General features: G+C 45.8%; 1 protein-coding gene across 3 annotated transcripts in view; it reads left to right on the forward strand.

The window, feature by feature from the left end:
- The first annotated feature begins 1,885 nt into the window (after positions 1-1,885).
- Positions 1,886-21,999, forward strand: part of GFRA1 (GDNF family receptor alpha 1) — a 203,176-nt gene continuing 183,062 nt past the window's right edge. The window contains exons 1-4 of one of the 3 annotated variants that reach the window (XM_081074712.1): positions 1,886-2,191; positions 3,188-3,481; positions 4,294-4,587; positions 5,810-5,893. In XM_081074712.1, coding sequence (XP_080930838.1) covers positions 3,442-3,481; positions 4,294-4,587; positions 5,810-5,893 — 418 coding nt within the window. In that variant the 5' untranslated portion in view covers positions 1,886-2,191; positions 3,188-3,441. Of the gene's footprint in view, positions 2,192-2,823; positions 2,999-3,187; positions 3,482-4,293; positions 4,588-5,809; positions 5,894-21,999 lie in introns of those variants that run through there. The other 2 variants (XM_081074713.1, XM_081074711.1) reach the window with 2 other exon arrangements.

The raw sequence follows: 21,999 nt of genomic DNA on the forward strand, positions 1-21,999 counted from the left end.
CACTTGAATGTTATATTAGACAACACTGTCACAGTAGGTGGTGGTTTATTCATCATCAGTAAGAGCTTAATGAGGACTAGTGTATGTGAATGGTTCTGAAATATTCTTGATGCTATAAATATTTTAAAGGAAGTCCCATGTTTTATATTGGGGAACTTCCATTCCACCCTTCCTCCAGCCTGTTAAATTTTTGATTTAACAGATGCTTGTAGAATATTAGGGTAGCACAAAGTCATTTCTTAACAAAGAACGCTTACAAAAGATGTGGCTGATGTCCTTAAATAAAATCTTATTGTCATCCAACCTTCCCACAGGAACGATAGGTACTAGATTATCCATTGAAAACTGAAATTCCAATTTCTGAATTTCCAAAGGGTCATTCACCTCCGTTTTTAAAATGGAACGATGAAAGTGGGTTTTTTATGTTTTGGTTGTCCATGGAGGAGAACAGTCTTCAGATGAACTCTTAATTCGGCACTTCTCTCCCTAAAACCACCTCCCCAGGACTTCTCTGGTTTGTGTGTGAAAAATTGGGAATACACTTCTTTAAGGTAAAGAACTGATTGGAACGTTCACATTTAAGTACATTTCCGCTTAGTCTATCTTGTAACTTAGACTGTTCCCCCTTCTAGAGAGAGAACTTAAGTAGCCCTTGGTTTGAACCATCTGTCGCGAAAATGTGACATATGTTTGCTTTGTTTACTCAACAACCAAGTGTAAACTGATACACTGAACAAGAACTCGGTGTGGTGTGACGTGCGTGCCTCTGTGTGTGTGTGTGTGTGTGTGTGTGTGTGTGTGTGTCGAAGGGGTACTTGATGAGGGAATCAATGTCCTCGTACCTGCTCCTGAGGAACACGACCACAAGAGCGCTGATCCGCGGGATGTCTTCAGGGCTTGGGGCGCACATCCACCCGCAGATACACTCTAAACAATGCGCTGCACGCAGAGGAGCCGCCACTGCAGCCTAGGGGCGCGCCAGGCTGTTGTGTGGTTGAATGGAGAGGTATCCACCCCTCCTCCTCCTTTTTCCTCCTCCTTTTCTCCCCTCCCTTACACCCCAGCCTCAAACTTCAACAAAAGCCCATGCCCTTTTCAATTAACCCCCCTCGATCAACATGAGCGTTATTTTTTCTCTCCTCCGCAGCTCATTGTCTGGTTGTGATGGGTTTGCAGATTTGACAGCTGGGTTCACCCAGACTTGATTCAAACTCGTTTTCCCTGAGAAATGAACTTGAACATCAGCAGGGATCCCGAATACAAGCCCTGAGCGTCCTGATGGCCATCGGCCACTGAAGGCTGTTGTTCCGCAGACCCTTTTTTACACCCAATGTAGACTTCGGTGTCCCGGGAGCCCCCGGGCGTTCCAGGAGGGGAGAGTCTGTTAAGTGAGAGGTGGGGGGTCAGCAGCTCGTCTGAGAACGAGGTCACAGGGATTGGGGTGTAGGGATGTGTATATGTTGGGCTTTTAAATTTATTATTTTAAAATTTACTGTTGAAACAGCCAAAATGGAGGTCAGCTTATAAATTCCCCAAAGCCTGGTCTGACGTGGTTTAAATGCAGTCGGCTGGGGGGGTTCCGCTTTTGTCTCCTTGTTCAAGCTCTAGGAGAGAGGTAGAGACTGTGTGTACATGTGTGCGTTGGCGCGGATGAGTGTGTGTGGGGGGGCGCATCCCGGGCTCGCTGCTCGGAGGGCCTGGGTCTGAGTGTGTCTTTAACTCGCCAAGTCGTGAGTCACAGCCGCGAGTGATGTGGGGAAAAACTTTGTGTTTGGAAGAAGGGTTTGGAGAGAGAGAGAGAGAGAGAGAGAGAGAGAGAGAGAGAGAGAGAGAGAGAGAGAGAGAGACAGAGAGACAGAGAGACAGAGAGACAGAGAGACACACAGAGAGAGAAACTGGTAGCGCTCGCGGTCGGCTGCGTAGTGCTGCGTGTCCTGTGCGCGCGTGCTGGGTCCATACTCGAGTCCCACCGCAGGCGAGTTTGCTCATCTGCGGCGTCCCGGCGCGCGCGTATCTGAGGGGGCTGGTAGTGTGCTGCGGTCCAGAGGGAGCGGGAGCAGGCCGAGGGTCCCCTGGCAAAGACATCTGGTCTCGGAACCCGCTATCCTTCGCACCGCTCCCAGTAGCCACTGACATCTCTAACCGGCATCTGAACCCTAGGGGGCTCTGCTCGGAAATCGTCCTGGCCGAAGTAGGTCCTCTGAGCTCTCGAAGATTACCGCATTTTTCTTCCTAGCGCAGAGAAGTGAGCCCGGAAAGGGAAGGAGGGGGCGGGGACACCCCCTAAAATAAATAAATAAACCAACAAATTGGCTCCTTGCTGCAGCTGGACACAGTCGGTTGAGTCCAGGTTGGTGGCATTTGGAGACAGTTTTCTCATTCTGTCGGTTTGGAAACCCATCGCCGCTCCCCCATCCCCTTCTTCCAGGCTCCCCTCAACTTTGGGTCCCACAGGGGCTCGTGCGCCGGGCTGCACCTGCCCAGGCGCTCCGGGGCTGCGAGCCAGTGCGCTCGCCCAGGGCGGTGGCACTGGAGTCTAGGGCGTTGTGCTAGTGTGTGCGCGGAGCGAACACCGGGGAGGGAGCCGAGGACTCGCGGCGGGTAGGGGTGCAAAAGCCGGGTTTAGGCTCCAGCAGGGAACTCGCTTTCCCTCGGCTCTGCTGCCTCAGAAAGAAGGCGAGCCGGGGAGGAGGGGATACGGCGATGGGGGGCAGCGATTGGTGGTTTGGGTGGGGAGGGCCGGCGGCTGAGCCAGCGAGCTGGCGCGAGGAGGGGGCGGCGAACTTCCCAGGAGAGGGGCTCTTTCCGCGCCAGAGCTGGCGAGAGAGCCGAGGCAGCCGAGTGCTCCGACTCCAGGCAGCGGCCGGCTTCGCTCGCAGCGCTCGGAAAGTAACGTTCTTTATTTATTTACTTGCATTCAGCCTTTGGGGTTGGACCCGGTAGACACCCCTTTGGACTTTGGGAGCCTGCGTCTGACCTCTCTAGCCCCACTCTGTCGGTACGGGCATCTCCCCGGAATACACGCACACGCACCCTCCGCGCCCCCTCCCCACGCCCAGACACGGGTTGGGGTGGGACCTCACCCGGGCTTTGGAAAGTCCTCCAAGGCGGGAGCAGGAGAGGGCAGAGGGGCGGGGGGAGGTCCAGCGCTCTCAGCTCTCATTTCAAAGCGCGCTCTCCCTTTCAGGTTGGGTCGGACCCGAACCCCTAAAAGCTGAACGGCCTCCCGCCCTCACTCCAGCCACCAGCCAGGAGCTGAGTCGCCCGCGGAGGTAGCAACAGACGGACCCGGGAGTTTCCTCTCGCGCTGGATGGAGCTGAACTTTGGGAGGCCAGAGCTGTGCGACTGTCCGGGGATCGCTGCATGCTGAGCTCCCTCAGCGAGACCCAGCAGCGGCGAGGGATTTTGGGGGGGGCGGGGAACAGCCGCGCGCCGGCACCATGTTTCTGGCGACTCTGTACTTCGCGCTGCCGCTTCTGGGTGAGTCGAGGCTGCCGCTAGCTTTCTGAACCGCTGAGTCTGTCCAAGGAGTCCGCGGTAGCCCACTCAAAATCGAGGCGCGGGAACGGTGGGTGTGAGAGAGCGAAGTTTCTTTTTGGGGAAAGGGATCGTGAATCCTCAACACCCCGAGCTGGGGAAACGGGATGGCGCGCACTTGCCCGCAGCTTTTCGTGCTTGGTTTTTTTATTTTCTGTGGTTTTTAATGACCTCGCCTGGCAGGGAATGAAGGGGTCCAAGCCCTCCATCCCAGGACCCAGCACCCGGTGCGAGTGCAGGGGAGCTCGTGGAGACGCGGCGGGCAGGTGGGGTGAGGGCGAGCACTGGGCCTGGAGACAAACTTCGAAGGGAAAACTTTTCCCCGAATAGCATCCCGGTGCTCCCGGCCGGGCGGGCAGCGGACCAGGGCTCGCCCGCCCAGCGCCCAACCCGCCGCCGCTCTCCCCTTCGGAAGGCCCCGGGACTTCAATCGGGCCCAGCGGAGCGAGCCGCTAGGGTCAGGGGTTCCGGCAGGTGGGCCCCGGGACAGAGCGGCCGGCACGTGCGGTGGGCAGCGCTAGCTTTCTGCAAACCGCGGAAAGCCCGCAAAGCCTCGGGGCCCGATGGGGTGAGGGGGAGACCAAAGCAGCCGGAGGTCCGGGGGCGGGAAAATGGACTCCGGGTATCGAGGGGCGGGACCGCTGGGCTCACAGAGCGTCCCAGAAGCCTGGTCAAACACGCGCCCACCCCTGGGGTTGGGGCATCGGGCGGCTAGCTGCCCAGCCGCCCTCATGCTCCCTCTCCTCCACCCGCAGACGTGCTCCTGTCTGCGGAGGTGAGCGGAGGGGACCGCCTGGACTGTGTGAAAGCCAGCGATCAGTGCCTGAAGGAGCAGAGCTGCAGCACCAAGTACCGCACGCTGAGGCAGTGCGTGGCGGGCAAGGAGACCAACTTCAGCCTGACATCCGGCCTGGAGGCCAAGGACGAGTGCCGCAGCGCCATGGAGGCCCTCAAACAGAAGTCGCTCTACAACTGCCGCTGCAAGCGGGGCATGAAGAAGGAGAAGAACTGTCTGCGAATCTATTGGAGCATGTACCAGAGCCTGCAGGGTACGCGCTGACGGTCCTGCTCGCCCCGCCCTGCCCCGCCCCCCACCACAGGCAGGCGGGCCCCTCAGTCCCGGGTCTGGCTGACCTCATTCTCCGCTCACTTCTCCCCAGCTGCAGAATGAGGACCTTTCATTGGTCCCCAGGGACAGTGGCAGCTGGTGTTTGCTGCCTTCCCAGCAGCATCGTTGGGGCCTGGTTGTTGGAAAACCTGTGAGGGGGTGAGGGGGACACCCCTGGGACCCTGTTGACTTTTGTCAAACGTGGTCAGACCATCTAGTAGGAACCCATTAAAGGATGGGTTGCATGCCAGGAACCTGCAACTCCTCTCTAAGGAGAGCTGGCTTCACAGAATAGTAATACAAAGACTTGCACTGCATCTTGCCTGGAGTTTCCCCCCTTTATTTGTCCCTTCTGTCTTTTCTGACATAAGGGAAAGAATTGCGCAAAAATGGTCCAGTAGAATCTATTCTGTCTTTAACCCCCTCAAACCTGATCAAAGGCAGATGTAGGAAAAATCATTTGTCATCTTAGATTAGCTGAGTTTTGAACCAGCTGGTGTGGTTCAACCTCCGTTAACAGAGAAGTGGCTCAGAGGGAAAGGTCCACTTGTCACAGCCATCATTCCAATGACAGTATTTTGGTCCTCGTGTGACAGAGGTGGCTTGTGTTTATAAGTCAAACACAAACATCCAGTGCATTCATTCTCCACTGAGACTCACACCAAAAATTTGTAATCTACAGATTTGGCTTCTCAGCTGCCACTTCCTCCAGAACCTATTAATAAAAACCTATTTCAAAACTGTTTAATAGCTAGCCAATGTACCTGCTTTCTCACCACAGCTCTGTTTCAGGAGCAAGGAAATGGGCCCTCTTTTGAGTCACCTTTCTTCCATTGGTTCCTGGAGGCAAGCTGGGCTTGTGATGTCACTGGTTTCTTTCTCTCTGCTTTCATTCTTTTGCAAAAGTGGGAGAGTTTTCTGGCAAGATCAGGCTGGGTTGCTTTCCAGTGTTTTCATGGCACTCTGGGGAGAGCAACGACAACGAAGGCAGAGGCAATGAAAATAAATAACTATAGCCAAATTGAAGCATTTCAAATCTTTGAAAGTTTCAGCATCTTTTTGTTACACAATCATAACATAATTAGAATTCAGATTCAGTAACGAAAACTGCCTGAAACACGTCTGTTTTCCAGATCTGAGCCCAATCTTTCTGTTGTTTTTAGGAAATGATCTGCTGGAAGATTCCCCATATGAACCAGTTAATAGCAGATTGTCTGATATATTCCGGGTGGTCCCCTTCATACCAGGTAAGCAGATTTATACTTCCACTCTGGTACTCTTGCCTGCTTGAAATCCGTTGGCTTTCATTCTCTTTGGCTCTCAAATAGTGTATAAGTAGATAGCTGAATGGTACAGTGTTTCTGGGAAATTAGAAATAGGATGATAATGAAGAGGCAGAATGCCTAGAGATGATTGTATGACTTGAAAGTAATTCTAAATGAAGTAATGTGGTGGTGTGGTGGTTTGGAAGAAGTTGGAGGGAGGTGACTTGGTTGATTTTTTTTCATATTAAAATATGATTGGCCAACTCCTGCAACGGGAGTGCCAATTCTGTCTGTAGGTGGCAATCGAATTCCCTTCTTGCTATATAACATACACAATGCCTCCCTGAAATGGGATCTGTTTAAATGATGACACATACTACTATATGAGACGTCTGAAGATAATCTTAGATTGTTGAAGAATTTTGGATTTACTCACTTGTTGGCCTTTTATTTAAAAGATTAAGCAATACCATTTCTTAACCGTTCTTTTGTTTCTAATTTTTCCTGAGCAAGTGTATGCGTGTGTAAAAGAATGTCTTACTGCCCCAATGGCCCTTTAAAAGTAGTCTTGCTTCCTATGGTTTGTTTTGTCTCTCTTTGCAATTCTATGTTTGGTTTGGAAGTGAATTTAGTTTAAGAATTAAGTTTTTCAAAACATCTGTGTTCAGACAGCCACATAAATAATGAGCAAGGCAATAATCTCTCGGAATGACATACAGATTCCGGACTGATGTGGTCTTTATTTGTTTACAGTGAAGACATTTTCTCAAGTATATATAGCCATCACAAACGATATGTTTCTCAGTGGTTAAACATGGTGGTTAATGTTGAATTTGATTTTATGAGATGATGGTTTGTTACTGGTGAGAGCGTTCTGGTGTTCTAAATGTTTGATGTTTTCCTACAGAAAGCCATAGAACCAAGGGAGTGTGTAAATATTGATATTATGCATGTGTGTATTCTACATACATTTGTTCATTTACAAACATCCATTGAGCACCTACTATGTTTTAGCCATTGGGATTTTGGCAGGGAGCCAGACAGATGGTGTCTCTGCCCTTATGAATTGTAGAGGAAGGCAGCCACTGATATTTATCAAGCCCTTATTATATGTCAGACATTGTGTTAAAAGCTTGACATCACTAACTTATGTAATCATCACCAAGTACTTCTTAGGTATTCTTACTTCCATTTTAGAGATGACATGGTTAAGGCAGTGGGAAGTTGGGAAGCCAGCCTAAGAATCTCAATGCTCCTAAATGGTGGAACCAGAATTTAAACCCAAATTCGTTTGATTTCAAGATTGTGTGACATCTGTCCCTTGCTACTTAGGGCGTGGGCCTCAGAACAGCGGCATAGAGTCACCTGGGAGATGATCAGTAGTGTGGGGTCTCAAGCTGTATCCCAAACTTACTGAGTCAGAATTCACATTTTAAGAAGATCCCTGGGCTAGGTGCCTCATAGGCTCATGAAGCTTGAGAAGCACTCCTCTATCTTATTTTGTGTTTTGGTTCAGAGGAAAAGTATGTGTGTGTCTGTTTTGGGATACATTATAAGGGTACAAGTTTAGTGTCAGTCATTCAAACAGTATCCTGAAGAATGCCGAAAATTTCCACTCTAAATCCCTATTAATGCTATCTGTCCTCCTGGCCCAGCCAGGACAGTGGTCCAGGCAGTGGAAGAGAGATACACAGACAAGTGTATGTGACCCTCTGGGCTGTCACGGGAGCAGGTCTGTAGGAACTAGGATGGGGTATGGCACATGGAGTACTAGAAGTGAACTTGGTCTTCCTAGTACTTTTGAGGGCCAGTGCCTTTTGCGTGCTGCCTGCCCCATGTAAGCACGACTCCTCAGTCTTTGTACTATTGCCTGGAAGGAGATGAACTTCTACATTAACAGTGGGAATGAGGAAGTGGGCAAGGAGGAAGGGCCATTTGAGTTTTAATTTCTGAACTGCTATGAGCTACGGGACTTGAACAGACTCATTTTCTCTCTCTGGGTCTCTCTTTCTGGGTATAATGAAGCCAGTGGAGGAAATAATCTTCAGTCTTAACATCCATGATTCTGAGGGAAGAAGGAGGTCACCTCCAGAATGCCTGTACGGGCTCTTGCATCACCTTTTCCATCCTTGCATTCATTCTACCCTCCGAGTGGCTGGGTCGTTCTCGGATACCACTGGTTTGGCTAAATTTCTTTGATGAGTATTGGAAATTCTTCTGCACGGACCAAATTTCACTCATTCATTTTTGGGATCCCATTCTCAGCCAGTTGTCTTTTGATAGCAAATGTGATCCTGAATTTGTGAGAACTGTCATGTGAGAACCCAAAAGTTGTAATGAATTAATCAGAACCAGGAAGGCCTTGTCTAGAGCTACATTTTATATCTCAAGGGCATTGAATTTAGGTTCCAGCACTAATGAGCTTTGACCTCTGACAGTAACTCTGTGCCTTAAGTGGGTATAGGAAAGCCAAATGGAGCCCTGAGAGGTTTTAAGTTATTGAATAATGCATATTACACAGTTTGGCATTTGTAGGATGGAGAAAGACAGAGGCGCAGGATGATAAATGCTGCTTTCCATGGTTTGAATCTGAGTTTCTAGAACATCTCTTCTGTCTTGAAAATCTCTCTGAAGAAGAAACCAAGACAATATAGCCTCTGTCTTTTACAGATATGGTAGCAATTAGAGTTTCCATATTTGGATTTCTTTGCCCAATGTGAAGAGAATGTTTATCCACATACATTAAGTGTGAGCTGAATCCTCTCACCGAACAAGACATGTTTGACGTTATGTGTTTCCATTTTCTTTGGACTCTTCAAACCCATAGCCATCTTTGCCATTGTTTACTCGATCACCAGCGAAAAGGCCATATTGAGGTATTCTCAGTGGCCTGGCAGGAACAATGAAGGGAACAAAAGCAAGGTAGAATCTAAAAACTGTCATCAATTCTGAAGCCTGAGCTGCAGAAGGGAAATGAAGCAGCTCAGTTAGCTGAGATCTGAGGTTGGAGGTTGGGGGGACCACTCCTGTGGAAACATGATAGCAGGAACGTTTGACCTCTAAGGCACTTTTTAAATTAAATTTATGGGGGTGACATTGGTTAATAAAATTATACAGATTTCAAGTGTACAATTCTATAATGCATCATCCACATTTTGCATTGCGTGTTCACCACCCAGAGTCCTCCTTCTATCACCATATATTTAACCCGCTTTACCCACTCCTACCTCCCCCCTTACCCTCTGGTGACTACTAAACTGTTGTCTGTGTTTGTCTTGTTTGTTTGTTGCTTTCAGTTTTATATTCCCCATATGAGTGAAATCATGTGGTTCTTGACTTTTTCATTCTGACTTAGTTAGTTTAGCATGATAATCTCAGGATCCATCCATGTTGTTACAAATGACAGTATTTCATCTTTTCTTATGGCCGAGTAATAGTCAGTCCATTGTGTACATATGCCACATCTTCTTTATCCAGTCGTCTATTGAAGAGCACTGTGGTTGTTTCCATGTCTTGTCTACTGTGACTAATGCTGCAATGAACGTAGGGGTACATACATCTTTACGGATACATGTTTTCAGATTTTTGGGGGTAGATACCCAAGAAAGGGATTGCTGGGTCATATGGTAATTTTAAGGGCTCTAAAAGGTGTCTTTACTGTGGGTTGATGCCAGTGTGGCTTTTAGGGGTCTCGAACTCGACCATGAAGAATCAGGCTATAAGCAGGAGTGCACAAAGGAGAAAGTGAGCCAGTGTAGGAGGGTGTTGGAGGAGAGGACAGAACACAGGAAAATACCTTGAGAGCCAAGAGGGCAAAAGTGGTGTGTGTGCTCGGAGGTCCCCAGGATGAAGCCACCACCTAGTGTTTCCCCCCTGTGTCTCTCGCAGCCATGAATCTCTACTCTTTAACCTCCATTCTGCCTCCTATTTTCTTCCTCACAAAAGTTCAAGAAGCAGCAAGAAGTAAATTGTGATTTAAAAGGAAGATGAACTTGTTGGCGATGCTTTTGGACTCTCTGGAGGGGGATAACAAAGCAGAGGGAGATTTTGAAAGTACAGTAGGTGCCAAGAAAAGCCTAAGGATGGAGGATCAGAGGGAGGATAAGCACCTTTATGGCAGCAAGAGGAAAAGAGGGCTCCAAGGTTTAAAAGTATTGATCGAGAGGTTGGAGTCTGTAAAGATGAGTCAAGAAATGCCAGACCTTCCTTGAATATAATCAAAATAGGTAGTATTGCGAACAAGAATCAAGTGGATAAATCATGGTGAAAGAGGGATGTGAGGATTTGAACAGCCTAAATCAGATTTGGTGAAAGACAAAGTTCCAGGTCTCGGGTTGTGCCATCATTCTCTTCCAAGTCCTACGAGTGGCTTAGATCTTCCCAGGAAGGCTGAAGATCTTGGGATTTGTTCCCAAATAACTGGAATTAATTTGCTCCAGGATGAGATGCTCCTAGACTCTCTCTTGAGTCTGGACCCTTTTTTTTCCCTGACTGATACCATGAATAATTAGCCATATTTAGCATTTCTGTTATAATGTACCATATATTTATGTCACTATTAAAAAAAAGATTTTCTTAAAAGTTTTACACGTTGACGAAGAGCCTCATAAGGTCATCTGGTGACACGTCAAATCACGATGAGAGAAAAGGACTTGTAAATACCAACTACTGGGGGTGTATGGTGGTCCTTCATTTCTATTCAGCTCTCTAAAACAGCTCTTAATTATTCTGTCCCAATATTTGAGAACCCCATTAGTTTCTTGTTATCTATTCTGGCATATGCTAAACTCCTTAGCAAGCCAGCTTGGCCCCGCCCTCCTCTTCCAAGCACTGTCAACTTCCTCTCCACTCAAGCTCACTGAGTAATCCATTCCCCAGGTATGTCATGTGCATTCCCTTTCCTGTGCCTTTGCACATGGCTTTGCCTCGTTTGGGAAGTCTCCATAAGTTCTTCAAGACCAGATCAAATTTCATTTCTGATGGCCATGCTGCAATTCCCCCTGACAGGTGCTTCCACTAAGGACGTCTTCATGCTCCGTTTTCCTCTTGCCTTTATGATAACTGTTAATCACAGCATATCAAGATGACTTATTTATGTGTCTGACTGTCTCACTGGAAAGTCGGTGACTCGCTTGTTATGCCCGGTGTCTGCTCAGCACGGTGCATCTTTCCTGCCCCTGAGCAGGCATCCCTTGAACCACGAGTGGTTGAATATCAGAGAACAAGGGCCTTAGAGATCTAGTGTCACCCTCTGCTTTTACAGAATTGAAGCTCAGAGAGAGGAAGCAATTTAGCCAGGGCTATACTGCTTGAGGATAGCCTCCAAGAACTTTGCCAGGACGTGGCACTGCCCTAGGAGAGGCCAGTGTTGGCCTGCTTCTGTTCTGCACATTCTCTGGACAAACTTCATACATTCCTGGGGCCTCATCTACCACTTACACCCATAACTCAAAGTCTTCCCTCCCATTCTACCCTCTCCCTATATCAGTATTTCCAGCTGAGTCCTGGATGGCTCTGTCTAAATGTATCTCAGTTACTTCAAATTCAGCACATCTAAAATGGACTTCGTCATCTGTTCCCTTTTCTCCTTACACCCTTGTCTTCTTGAGTCTCTGTCTTACACAATGGCATTATCTGCCTAAGTTACAAGCTTTGGGGTCATCTCCACCCCTTCCACCATTCTTATTCCTTCAGGTGGACCCATCACCAGGTCCTGCTGAAATTATCTGCTGTCTTTTGAATTGTTGTCTTTTCCATTCCCTTCCTACCTCTCACTTGAACTTTGCACTGGCCTTCTTAATGACCTCCCTGAGTCTAGCTTCTCCCAACCCAACCTGGCCTCCTCATTGCCAGGTCTTATCTTAGCACGTGGGTGACTTACAGAAATGATCTAGCTTCAGTCTTCCTCCATAGATTTCTCTATTAGTTGATCTTCTGTCTTGCCCCAGGCACCCTGTGTCCAAACCCAACAGTGTTGTCCCAACAGTGCTTCAGGCAGCTTCATGTCTCCATATCTTTGTGCACCGTGGTGCTGGAGAAAGAACACATGCTCTGGAGTTCTACTGACGGGGTGCATCTTAGCTCCGCCATTCACTTTGTTTTGGGCAAGTCATTTGTGCTTACTGTGCCTCAAACTCCTTGATTGTAAAATTAAATGATGATAATGCCTGCCTTATAGGTGCTTGTGATTTACAGGTGCTATGTGTAAGATGCGTAGCATAATGCCTGAAACATACTTGGTCCTTGATATATCTGTCATTTTTAACGCTATACCAAGGCCATGTTAGCTATTGACTTGCTCCTGACTCCAAGACTGGGACTCTCTTCAGTAGACTGCATCTCCTGATCTTGGGCAATGATTCTATGTCTTGGAAAGGATAGCATCCCTGAGCCTTTGGGAAGGCGGCTCCTAAACTACCTTGGACAAGAAATTAAAAAAAAAACACACACAAATCTGTGCTCTATCTAAATGGCCCTAGAGAAAAGTCCTGTCTCTTAATAACCCAGTTGCGTCTTAACTCCCCTATGGGGGAAGGTCTTCCTTATTCCTGCTCTGAATCCTCCTGTTCTTCCCTTTGGGGTCCTATCCTTATGTTTTATTGGTCGGAGGTGAGTTTGCTGCATCCGGTGATCACTGGGGTGGGAGCTCTTTCTGTGCTTAAGGATTCTTGTGATCAGCCTTCCTTTCTCAGCTTGACTGAGTCCCATTCTTCTAACCTCTCCCCATAAATCTTCTTTCCAGCGCCCCTCAGAGTGGGAGGAATTACTGTTCCCTGAGAAGGGCATGCCTTAAACCTGGGAGATGCTTCCGTCTCCACAGGCTGTGCTAAGTACACTTACATTTCACTTTCACAGGCCACTACTTTCGGTTTTTATTCTTTCCCTCTCCCGCCCCTCAGCAATCCATTTTTAGTGTAGAACAATAAGGTGTTACAAACAAGTAAAAAACGGAAAACGAATCTAAATTACCCACAGTCCCAGCTCCCAAAGATAACCACTGTTAATCTGCTGATGTGAGCCTTTTCAGATTTTTTCCTATTCATCTGAATGTGTGTGTGTGTGTGTGTGTGTGTTTGTTTATTTATTTTTAAAGCAAAAGTGGAGTAAGTAATACATATGCTTTCTTATTACCTACCTGGTGACCTGATGAATCTGTGTCTTCCTGTGTCACTGACCATTTCCTAAGGGCAAATGTTATTATTAAGATTATTAAGATTATTATATTATTAACTGTCAACCTCAAGAAGTTTCATGAATCAAGCAGCAGGTCATCCCAGTATCTGGATGCTTAAGGCAAAGGCCTAAGCATTTTAGTGAAGGCTGTGAAGGTAGAGACAGTCAAATATTTTGCATAGAGTGAGTATAGGGCCAAAGAACAGAAGAGGGGAGATAAAACATCAGTGAGTGACAAGTAATTGCATGAACTGAAGATTGTTACAAGGTGCAAAATTATTTATAGCCAATATGTCTGTCTTCTTTCCTTCTCCTTAGTCCTTTGAAGTATTTCTTTCTGTCATCTCTTAATTTTCTGCTGTTGAAGTTTATTCTTTCCAAAGGATGTCTTTCCCCGCCCCCCCTTGGGGATATAGTACCAAATTCTCAAGAGAAAGTATCAAATCAGTATTGTTTGGTCCAAAGAGCACTGGTCCAGGAGTCAGGAGACCTGTGTTAGGCTTCCAGCTTTAGCCATCACTAGCTGGGTGACCTTGGGCAAATGTCTACCCTTCCTGAGAGTCATCCTTTTATAAAATGAAGCCAGTGGATTAGAATGGGTTTTGACATATTTCCCTCTTTCTCTGAGGGCCTGCATGTTGAATCTTGTATTGTTCTGGACTCACTCTTTATCTTTCTAGCATTTTCTTCACAACAAAAAAACTTGTGATCTTGGCATATATATTTTTCATATTAATAACATTTATAAAGCATGATTTATTAAATATGTACCTTACTTTGAACCAGAAATTATTTATAGCATCTCATTTGAATACATGGAAGAAGATAAAACAAAATAAGAAATAAGGAAGTGGAGAACATAGGGACAAGGGGAAAACAAGAGGAGGAAAGAGAAAATGAAGCCAGGGGTGAGTTCAGTAGACAAAAAGGCATGTCATAAGATTTTATTTAAACCAATTAAATGTTTGGAAGTGCCATGTTTGTTTTACACAGGGATGAATAAGATCACTGGATTGTAGATATGGTAGGACTTTTGGAGGTCATTCTACTCTGGTCCCCTTATTTTACTGATAAGAAAACCGAGAGTGCCATAAATTTCTAGGACAGTAGCACATAAATTGTCTAGGACAGTGATGACAAGTAAAATTAGGCGTGTGTTTGTTTTTAAACTGATATTTGAAACTCTCCATATCCTGCATTTTCTCACCTTTTTAAAATTGTTCTTCACCTATTCAGGTCTGTGCCCCCATTAGAATGCCACACGTTGTTTTTATGCAGTTAGGGTGAGAAACACAGTCATTGGCTTTAGTTAGGAAGGTTGTTGTCCATTGTTTTGGAATTGTTTGTAAGGGTTAATTAATAGGTCTCTGCTTGGCAACGGAAACCAGTGTCTGGAATGTTAATTTTCGTATCTTTTGGCCACCTTCAGAGTTACCTACAAGGGAAACTGAGAAATTGTTTGTTGCTTTAAGCCCTCCCAGCTCACAGATTAAAAAAAAAAATGAATCCTTCATCTGGAATTTTTTTTTAAAGAAGCTAACCGCTTCCGGTAATTTAGAGACTCAACTAGCTGGGTCAGTGATGAAAATGAATGGGTGATTTGCATAAGGGGCTAATTTATTATGTCCCCTGGGCATTTCTTTCATCTCTCTTTCCATTCTAATTAATGTTCTAAGAGGGTCTATCACCATATCAGAAATTAGGGGTGAAAGCAGCCATTGTTAACCTTTATTCTTATGATTTTTTATCTCCTGTGATCTTCTAACCATTTTCTTTTCATATCCAGGGACTTACATAGATAGGGCTGGGAGTGTGTGGAGAGGAGAGTTTAGGGGTGTGCTGTTTTATGATCTTGATTCAAAGAGTAGATTGTTGTAAAAATAAAAAGTATTCAGGATAGCTCTCCAACCATAGAGGGAGTTGCAAAACCTACAAAAGAATACAATTGTGGTTCAGAATTGTTTCTGCTCTCTGAAACTTCTATATAAACATATATACACACTCAGATACAGATATAGTTGTATATCTGCCTCCTCACGTGTACGTATATTTGTAGTGTGTGTGTGTGATTGTTGATGTCTATATTATTAAAGATTTTGCCTCAAAAAGCTCTTCCTTGTCACGTGTTTCAATTGGTTTTGGCTATGACAAAGGCAGCTGTGTGAGAGAGTGTGACACAGCTGACGAAAGGCAAAAGAACAAGCAATTTCTTCGAAAATCAATTGCAATTTACTCCTACTAAATTGGCCCAAGGTCCGCCCAGTCTAAGCATTAGCATATGACAGACTTTTAATCATTTGGTCAAATGGCCTATTTTTGGTCAAACCACAGTTTCCTCTGGGACTGCCTGTCAGTCCCAGAGCTGTGTAATCTTCAAACCTGCAGTCTCTTTAGAGGGGAGGTAAGTGTGGGGAGAGAAAAACCCCTGGGGAGCCCTTGCTGAATGCTCTGCACTGCACAGCCTGCTAAAAACTAGGCATTATCGCTGATTTCTGAGGAGGAAACCTGGGCTCAGAGAGGTTGAGTAACTTTCTCAGAGCCACACAGCTGGTAAGTGGAAGAGTTCAGATTCACATCTTGTTCCTGCATCTCCAAAGCCTGTGCTAACAGGCTAACAGCAAAGCCTACTGTTCTATGATGAAATTTTAAGCACAGACCTGGCTCCTTTATTAAAGAGGAGATATCTAGTCCCTTCTCTCCCTCGGTAATTCTTAGTTTATTCTCCTCTGTCTTCTACCTTAAAACACTGTTTGTCAAAGGATCTTTAAAGTTGAAATATAAGCTAGTGTCTATTATTTTAATACTTATCCCTGCATTCTGATGCGTTCTTAGTTGACAACTGAAATCCAGAACATGCATGGTACTGAAACCAAAGAAGCAATTTCTGGATTGCATCTTTTTTCATTTCAGTGTGTGAGATGAAGACTTCTAAAGTAGAGCAGAATGCCTAGGGCTATTTTTTTGTCACGTTGTCATATAAATAGCATTACACAGTAGTAAAGAAAGGAATGCATAGTTTCTTTCCACTTTAGGGTGACCTAATATGCTATTCATTTGTCTTCTTCCATGCTGGTACTACTTTCCTTCACATCCTTCTGAATGGTCTAAGAAGCACCATGCCGACTGTTACTTCTGTTGCCCTTTGCACATTACCGTTTTGTGTACAGTTAATAATGTATGAAAATAAGTATCGATTGCATTCTTTGTAAGAATAGGCCAGCAGGTTTCTTAAAGCCCATGTTTATGAAATGTTTCATTGATCCCTATTATATGAATTTCAAATAAACTCTTCTTTAAGAAGATCTCGGTTGATCAGGGAATTCTGGAGAGCCTTCGGTGGAACCAGTATATTCTTGTGTGTTTAGGAATGGCAAGTGGTATTATATTTGAATGGAATGACCAGACTGAAACTCTGAACATATTCTGGATTGAAATGAATACCCTCCCTATGAGACCTTAAGAGAAATAAAAGCAATAATTATAACAGCTGTGAGAAGCAAGGAGCTAGGTTTTTTATACATGTTTCTTATACTTCTTTAATAGTCAGTATTCTTAGCCCCACTTGATTAATAAGGAAACTGAGGTACAAGTAAGAACCTAAGAATTGGTAGAGCCACATTCTTATCCAGGAAATCTGACTCTAGCACTCAGGCTGTAGCACCATTCACGTGTACATAACAGGAGAGAGAGCCCATGAAAGTCAAGTGCACAAACTGCATGGAGGATTATTAAGCATTTGTGCTGAGTGATATATATATGTGTATGTGTATGAAATATACACGTATATATCATATGTTACATATAATATATATCATACATATATTTATTTATTTTAGAATGAAAGAAGAATTTCTCTTCTATGACCTCTGTCAGCTTTCAACATTTTTCAGTGTGATGGAATGACATTTCTGCCAAAATCATTCATCAGATACTTATTGAGGCCTAACTATTAGCTCAGTGTGAAGTCCAGGTGACTCAGAGGTAAATAGGACCCTGACATTGCCTTCTAAGAATTCTCTTTTTTTGTTTAGGGCTAGGTATAAACAAAACAAATTATAATGCAAAGTGGTTGTGAATGAGTAGAAGTCCTTACAAGGCTCAGTTGTAACTCCAGTCAGGAAAGAACTGACGACATGGAGTCGTGGGTCAGAGAAGGCTTGCTGAAGGTGACCTTGTGTGGGGTTTTGAGGAATGGATAGGTGTTTGGGAAGTAGAGATGGGGGAGGGCATTCCAGGCAGAGGCAACAGCAAGGGCAAAGACACCAAGTGTCCAAAGTGCTAGTATTAATAACAAGCCACTTGCTATGGCTGGAGCGCTAGGTATGAGCAGTGGTAGGAGAAGAGCTGGGCAGGGTAGCAAGTTTGCCACACTCAGGAGCTTGGCTTTTGTTTCAGCAGAAATGGGGGAGGATGCTGGCTAACTTACCTCAGCACTGCAGGGATTTTTTAGGTTGAATCATATGAAATTGCCATTTTTGTAGGTCAACAGGGTAGAGGAGCAGAAATTTCATACGGTTCAGATGGTTTTGTGTCTTAAAAGCATGCAGAGGGCCCCTGGATGATTCTGGACTAGAGAAGGACACAGGCCTGTTGTGGATGAGGAACTCATCATCTCAGAAGGTACCTTCTGGGGAAGTAAAAGTGTGGCCGGGAGTACTGTGCTATCGACCTCAGCTCCTGGTGGCCTTAGAGCAAGTGTAGGTCAAGTTCAAGTTCCTCTGTCCCAGACGTACCTTCTCCTTGGGGGGAAAGATGCACAAGGCCCCCATTTAGGTAGGCAGAGGAGCAGGAGTCAGTGAAGCTGCCTGGGCCTCCCAGGATGATCCTGGGAAGGTGGGTGGGCACATGCAGAGCAGGTGGCAGCAGAGCAGAGAGGTGCCAGCAGGAATGCGTGCAGGAAGCAGAGTGGTGTGGAGCCAAGGCATGAAGGTCTTAATGCCAGTGATAGAAGAAAGGCATTTTGGCTTGTGGTAGGAGAAGTGGAGTCACTGAAAATTGTTCAGTGGGGCCCCTTTGACACTGAGTGACCTGGCTGGTGAAAGGAGGCTGCCCTGGTGGGCAGTGGGATTGTGGACAGTCTTGGCTCCCCAACTGCCTTGCTGCAGGGCCACAGTCCCAACCCCAATGCTGCCCTCTCTCCTGGACTCAGGATGGGCTTCTGCTTTTTGACTTGGGAATAGTGCCTCAGACATGGGAGTTTGGATCTCCAGGCCAATGCTATCTTCCTGGCTGGGGGGGGGGAATGGCCCTGTCAACCTCTCTGTGGACCTTTGGCACCCTAATGGTAGCACCTGTTGGGTGGGAGGACTCGATGTATAGGTTTGTGTCTTCATTTACTTTTTATGTACTATTTAGTTTTTCTAGCTCCCCAGTCCTATGTCTCACTTGGCAGTTTTCTGCGCCAAATTCACAATTTGCTTCAGAACATTTCACAAGAGAGTGTCTGAATAAAAACTCAAAGATTCTAAACGTAGGAGTTGTCTTAATTGAAAGAGATGCCCGGGGCACGCCCAGTGAGGGAAGGGAGGGTTGTTGGGGCTGCAGCCAATAATTACCAAGCTCACAGAGCTGTTTCCTAAGAAGTTACCGAACCATCTCTGTGTGTCCTTTGTTGAGTTCAGGGTGTGTTTATGACATTGTTTTAAAGACATAGTGGGGGTGGAGGTGGGGAGAGGAGATGCTGCTCTTCTGGGCTGCAGCTGCTCTCCGGTAGGAATGCACGCCGAGCACGGCAGCACACTCCTACATCAAGAGCCACTAAACAGACCATCTGCGTTCATTCCAGAGATTGGGGTGGGGCTAGGGAGGGGCAAGGGATGAGGTCCTGATGAGCCTAGAAAATTAGGAAACACAGAATAGCATGGTAAAGAGCAAAGCCTTGGGGTTAAATACACCCAGGTTTGAGTTCCGCTTTCCAGCACTTACTAGCTGTGCAACCATGGATGAGTAGTTACTCCATTCTAGGTCCTCTGTCTGTAAATGGGGATAATGATAGTATCCAATGCATAAGGGTACTGAAGGTAACACTCAGAGCACTCGCAAGTGCTCAGTAAATGGTAGGCCAGTGACTGCCAGTCTCTTCCTGTTATCTACGCCCTCACTCCCTTCTTCCTCCTCTCCCAATTTATTAGCATGAAATAGGAGAAGTAGATTGTTTGAATGGATGTGGAAAGGGGAGAGAGAGAGAGAGAGAGAGAGAGAGAGAGAGAGAGAGAGAGAGAGAGAGAGAGACAGAGACAGACAGAGAGAGAGAGAGAACGAGAGAACAATAGCCATTCGGGAAATGACAATCACCAATTTAATTCCGTTTAAAACATCAATTATCTTCTCTAAGAATAACAGTAGTCACATTCTTGACAACATACTCTGTGCCTGGCACCGTGCTAGTTGCTGGGGGAGATGATGGAGAACCAGAAAGAAAATGTGGAGCAGAGTGGAGTGCCATTGGGGAGAGGGGAGGAAGAGAGACTAAGAGAATTTGGATGCCAGAAAGAAAGAAAGCTTTGAAAGGAGGTGGCAGAGATTGGGGTTTGGGGTGTGGATTGGAGTGGATTCCCACTGAGCCCAGTCACATTGGTTGGAAAGGAAAGGGTATTCATGGAGCACAGAGAATTAATATTGGATATGCCAGCCCTGTGTTGAGCAGCTGTGAGCATGGTGAAAACCTAGTGTTTTTCCTGATTATTCTCGAGAATGTTAAAAAAAAATGTAATGTTTGCAAACAAAGTAGAAACAGTCGAAGTATTGTCTTTTATTAGCAGTATAAGGTTCACTGACTATGGGTATTTTTTCATTCTTGCCTTCCAAATTGTAATTTTAAAAGATGAGGCATTTCATATTCAAGAGTTTCCTTTGTCTGCAATAAATTATTCATTTCTACCCAGTTTCAGAAACAATGAACATAATACTTAATGCATCACAATTAAGCGGGTGTAGCTTCGTATAAAATTATGTTCTGTGCATTTTGGTGGCAAACAGAGCAGTGTATCCTATATCTCGTACACAATGGTTCCTCACAAGCGAAACATCAAGAAGTAGAGACTCAGAAATGTGTTTTCTTTCCTCTCCTGTTGGGGGAGGAGTAACTCTAGACCCAAGCAGCCTTGTTTTTGAAATTCCACAGCTGTTGGTGGCTATGTCACTGCAGAGAAAGTGAAGTTACTTCTATATTGTGCCTGGGGTGAGGTGGGGGTCAGAATTCTTGAGCATTAGTCATTCATCCCCGTCCCCTGTGTTTGGGTTTGAGATTCTTCTAGAAGCCTCTCTTAGAGGGGCTGCGTCTAGAGATGACTTCCTTTTGGGTGTGGTGGCAACTGCTTCTTGAATGCTGGCAGGGTGGTCATTTGCACCTTTTCCAAAGAGCTGGCGCTTGGAAATACCCTTCTTGTGACAAGATTCCTACTTAGGAAAATAGGCATTGCCAGCAAGGGTCGAGATTTCCACGGAAAAGCCTCTTCAGGCTTGAAGGTTTCACTGTGATGGTCCCTAGGAGCTCAAGTCCCAGCCCTGAGGTAAGAGTCAAAGCTAGCTGCGATTGACAGAGGGCGTTGTGAAAACATTAATTGTGGAATGCCTGCTGGGTGCCCCCAGCAGTAAGATAGGAGATACTTTCATAGGTTGTTTCATTTCATCCTCACAAAAGCCCTGAGTGTTCGCGCAGAGTTGGAGTGGGGGGAATTATTCACATTTTACATAAAAGGACACCAAAGCTCAGTGAAGTTGAGTGACTAGCCTAAGGCCACACAGCTAGTTGCTGGACTCCAGCCAAGTTAGTCGGGCTCCGGTGTAGCCCCCTTGCATGCTATTCTGCTTGTTGCCTTTTTGATTGTTAGGTCAAGAGCAAAAGCAACCAAATGCAAGATGGACTCTCTCCTCCCTCTAGTGTGAGCACTATTTTGTGTTTGAACAGAAGCAGTGACATCTTCCTAATTTTAGGAAGGCTTAGGAAGAAGGCCCTGCACTTGGTCAGAAGTTTTCTTGGATGCTTCCCTGCCCTTCACCCTGATTTAGTTCGCTGAATGCCTGCCCTGGCCGTCTGGTCTGACTGTAGCCCTCTAAGGAGGTGGAAGTGGTCGTGGTCTCTGCTTCTATCTATGCGGCAAGGCCACATCTCAACAGATTCTCCTGAGTCCCTTGCTCTGACCAGTATTTCCTGTGTGGGGTTCAGAGGACCTGGAGTCTCTGCACTCTCAAATTGAGGAGCCCTCTTTTAGGATACATCTATCCATCCAGCTGCCTGCTGGATAGTTCCACCAAGAAATCTTGGCCACAGCTCAGACATGCTCCTTATTGAACTCACCTTCTCTCTTAAACCTGTGGAATGAGAAAGAGGCATGTTCGAATCTTGGGGAGGTATTTTTATATGTTGGGGGGCAGGAGTAGTGCTGTTGTGGAAAGAATGTGGATTTGGAATCAGACCTGGGTTTGCATCCAGATTTCATTGTTTCATAATTTCGGCAAGTTATTTAACTGCTTTAAGCCTCATTCCCTGATTTGTCAAATGTGGGCAATATCTACTCTGCATGGTCATTGTGAGCACTGGATCTGAGTTGTGAGACAACGTGTTTATAACTGTATGACCTACTGTGTAGGGACCTCAAAATGATAGAAGTTCTTATTAAAAAAACAAGAATTCAGAGAAGGTCCAAGATGGCGGATTAGGTAAATGTTATGACTTCTGCTCCTAGGATCACACCAAACTTACAAATAAATTATGGAACAATAAACCTCAAGAATCATCTGAAAACTAGCTGAACAGAACCCCTATAACTAAGGGCATAAAGAGGCCACATCGAGACTGTTCAAATAGTCTCAGGAAAAAAAAGTTCATCTCACCCTAATGTGGTAACAAATCCTTCAACACCCTTTTCAAAGAAACAGTTGAATAATTTAGATTTAAAAAATGACAAAGTATT

The sequence above is a fragment of the Rhinolophus hipposideros genome, assembly GCF_964194185.1.
Source record: "Rhinolophus hipposideros genome assembly, chromosome: 15".
NCBI classification, from domain to species: domain Eukaryota; kingdom Metazoa; phylum Chordata; class Mammalia; order Chiroptera; family Rhinolophidae; genus Rhinolophus; species Rhinolophus hipposideros.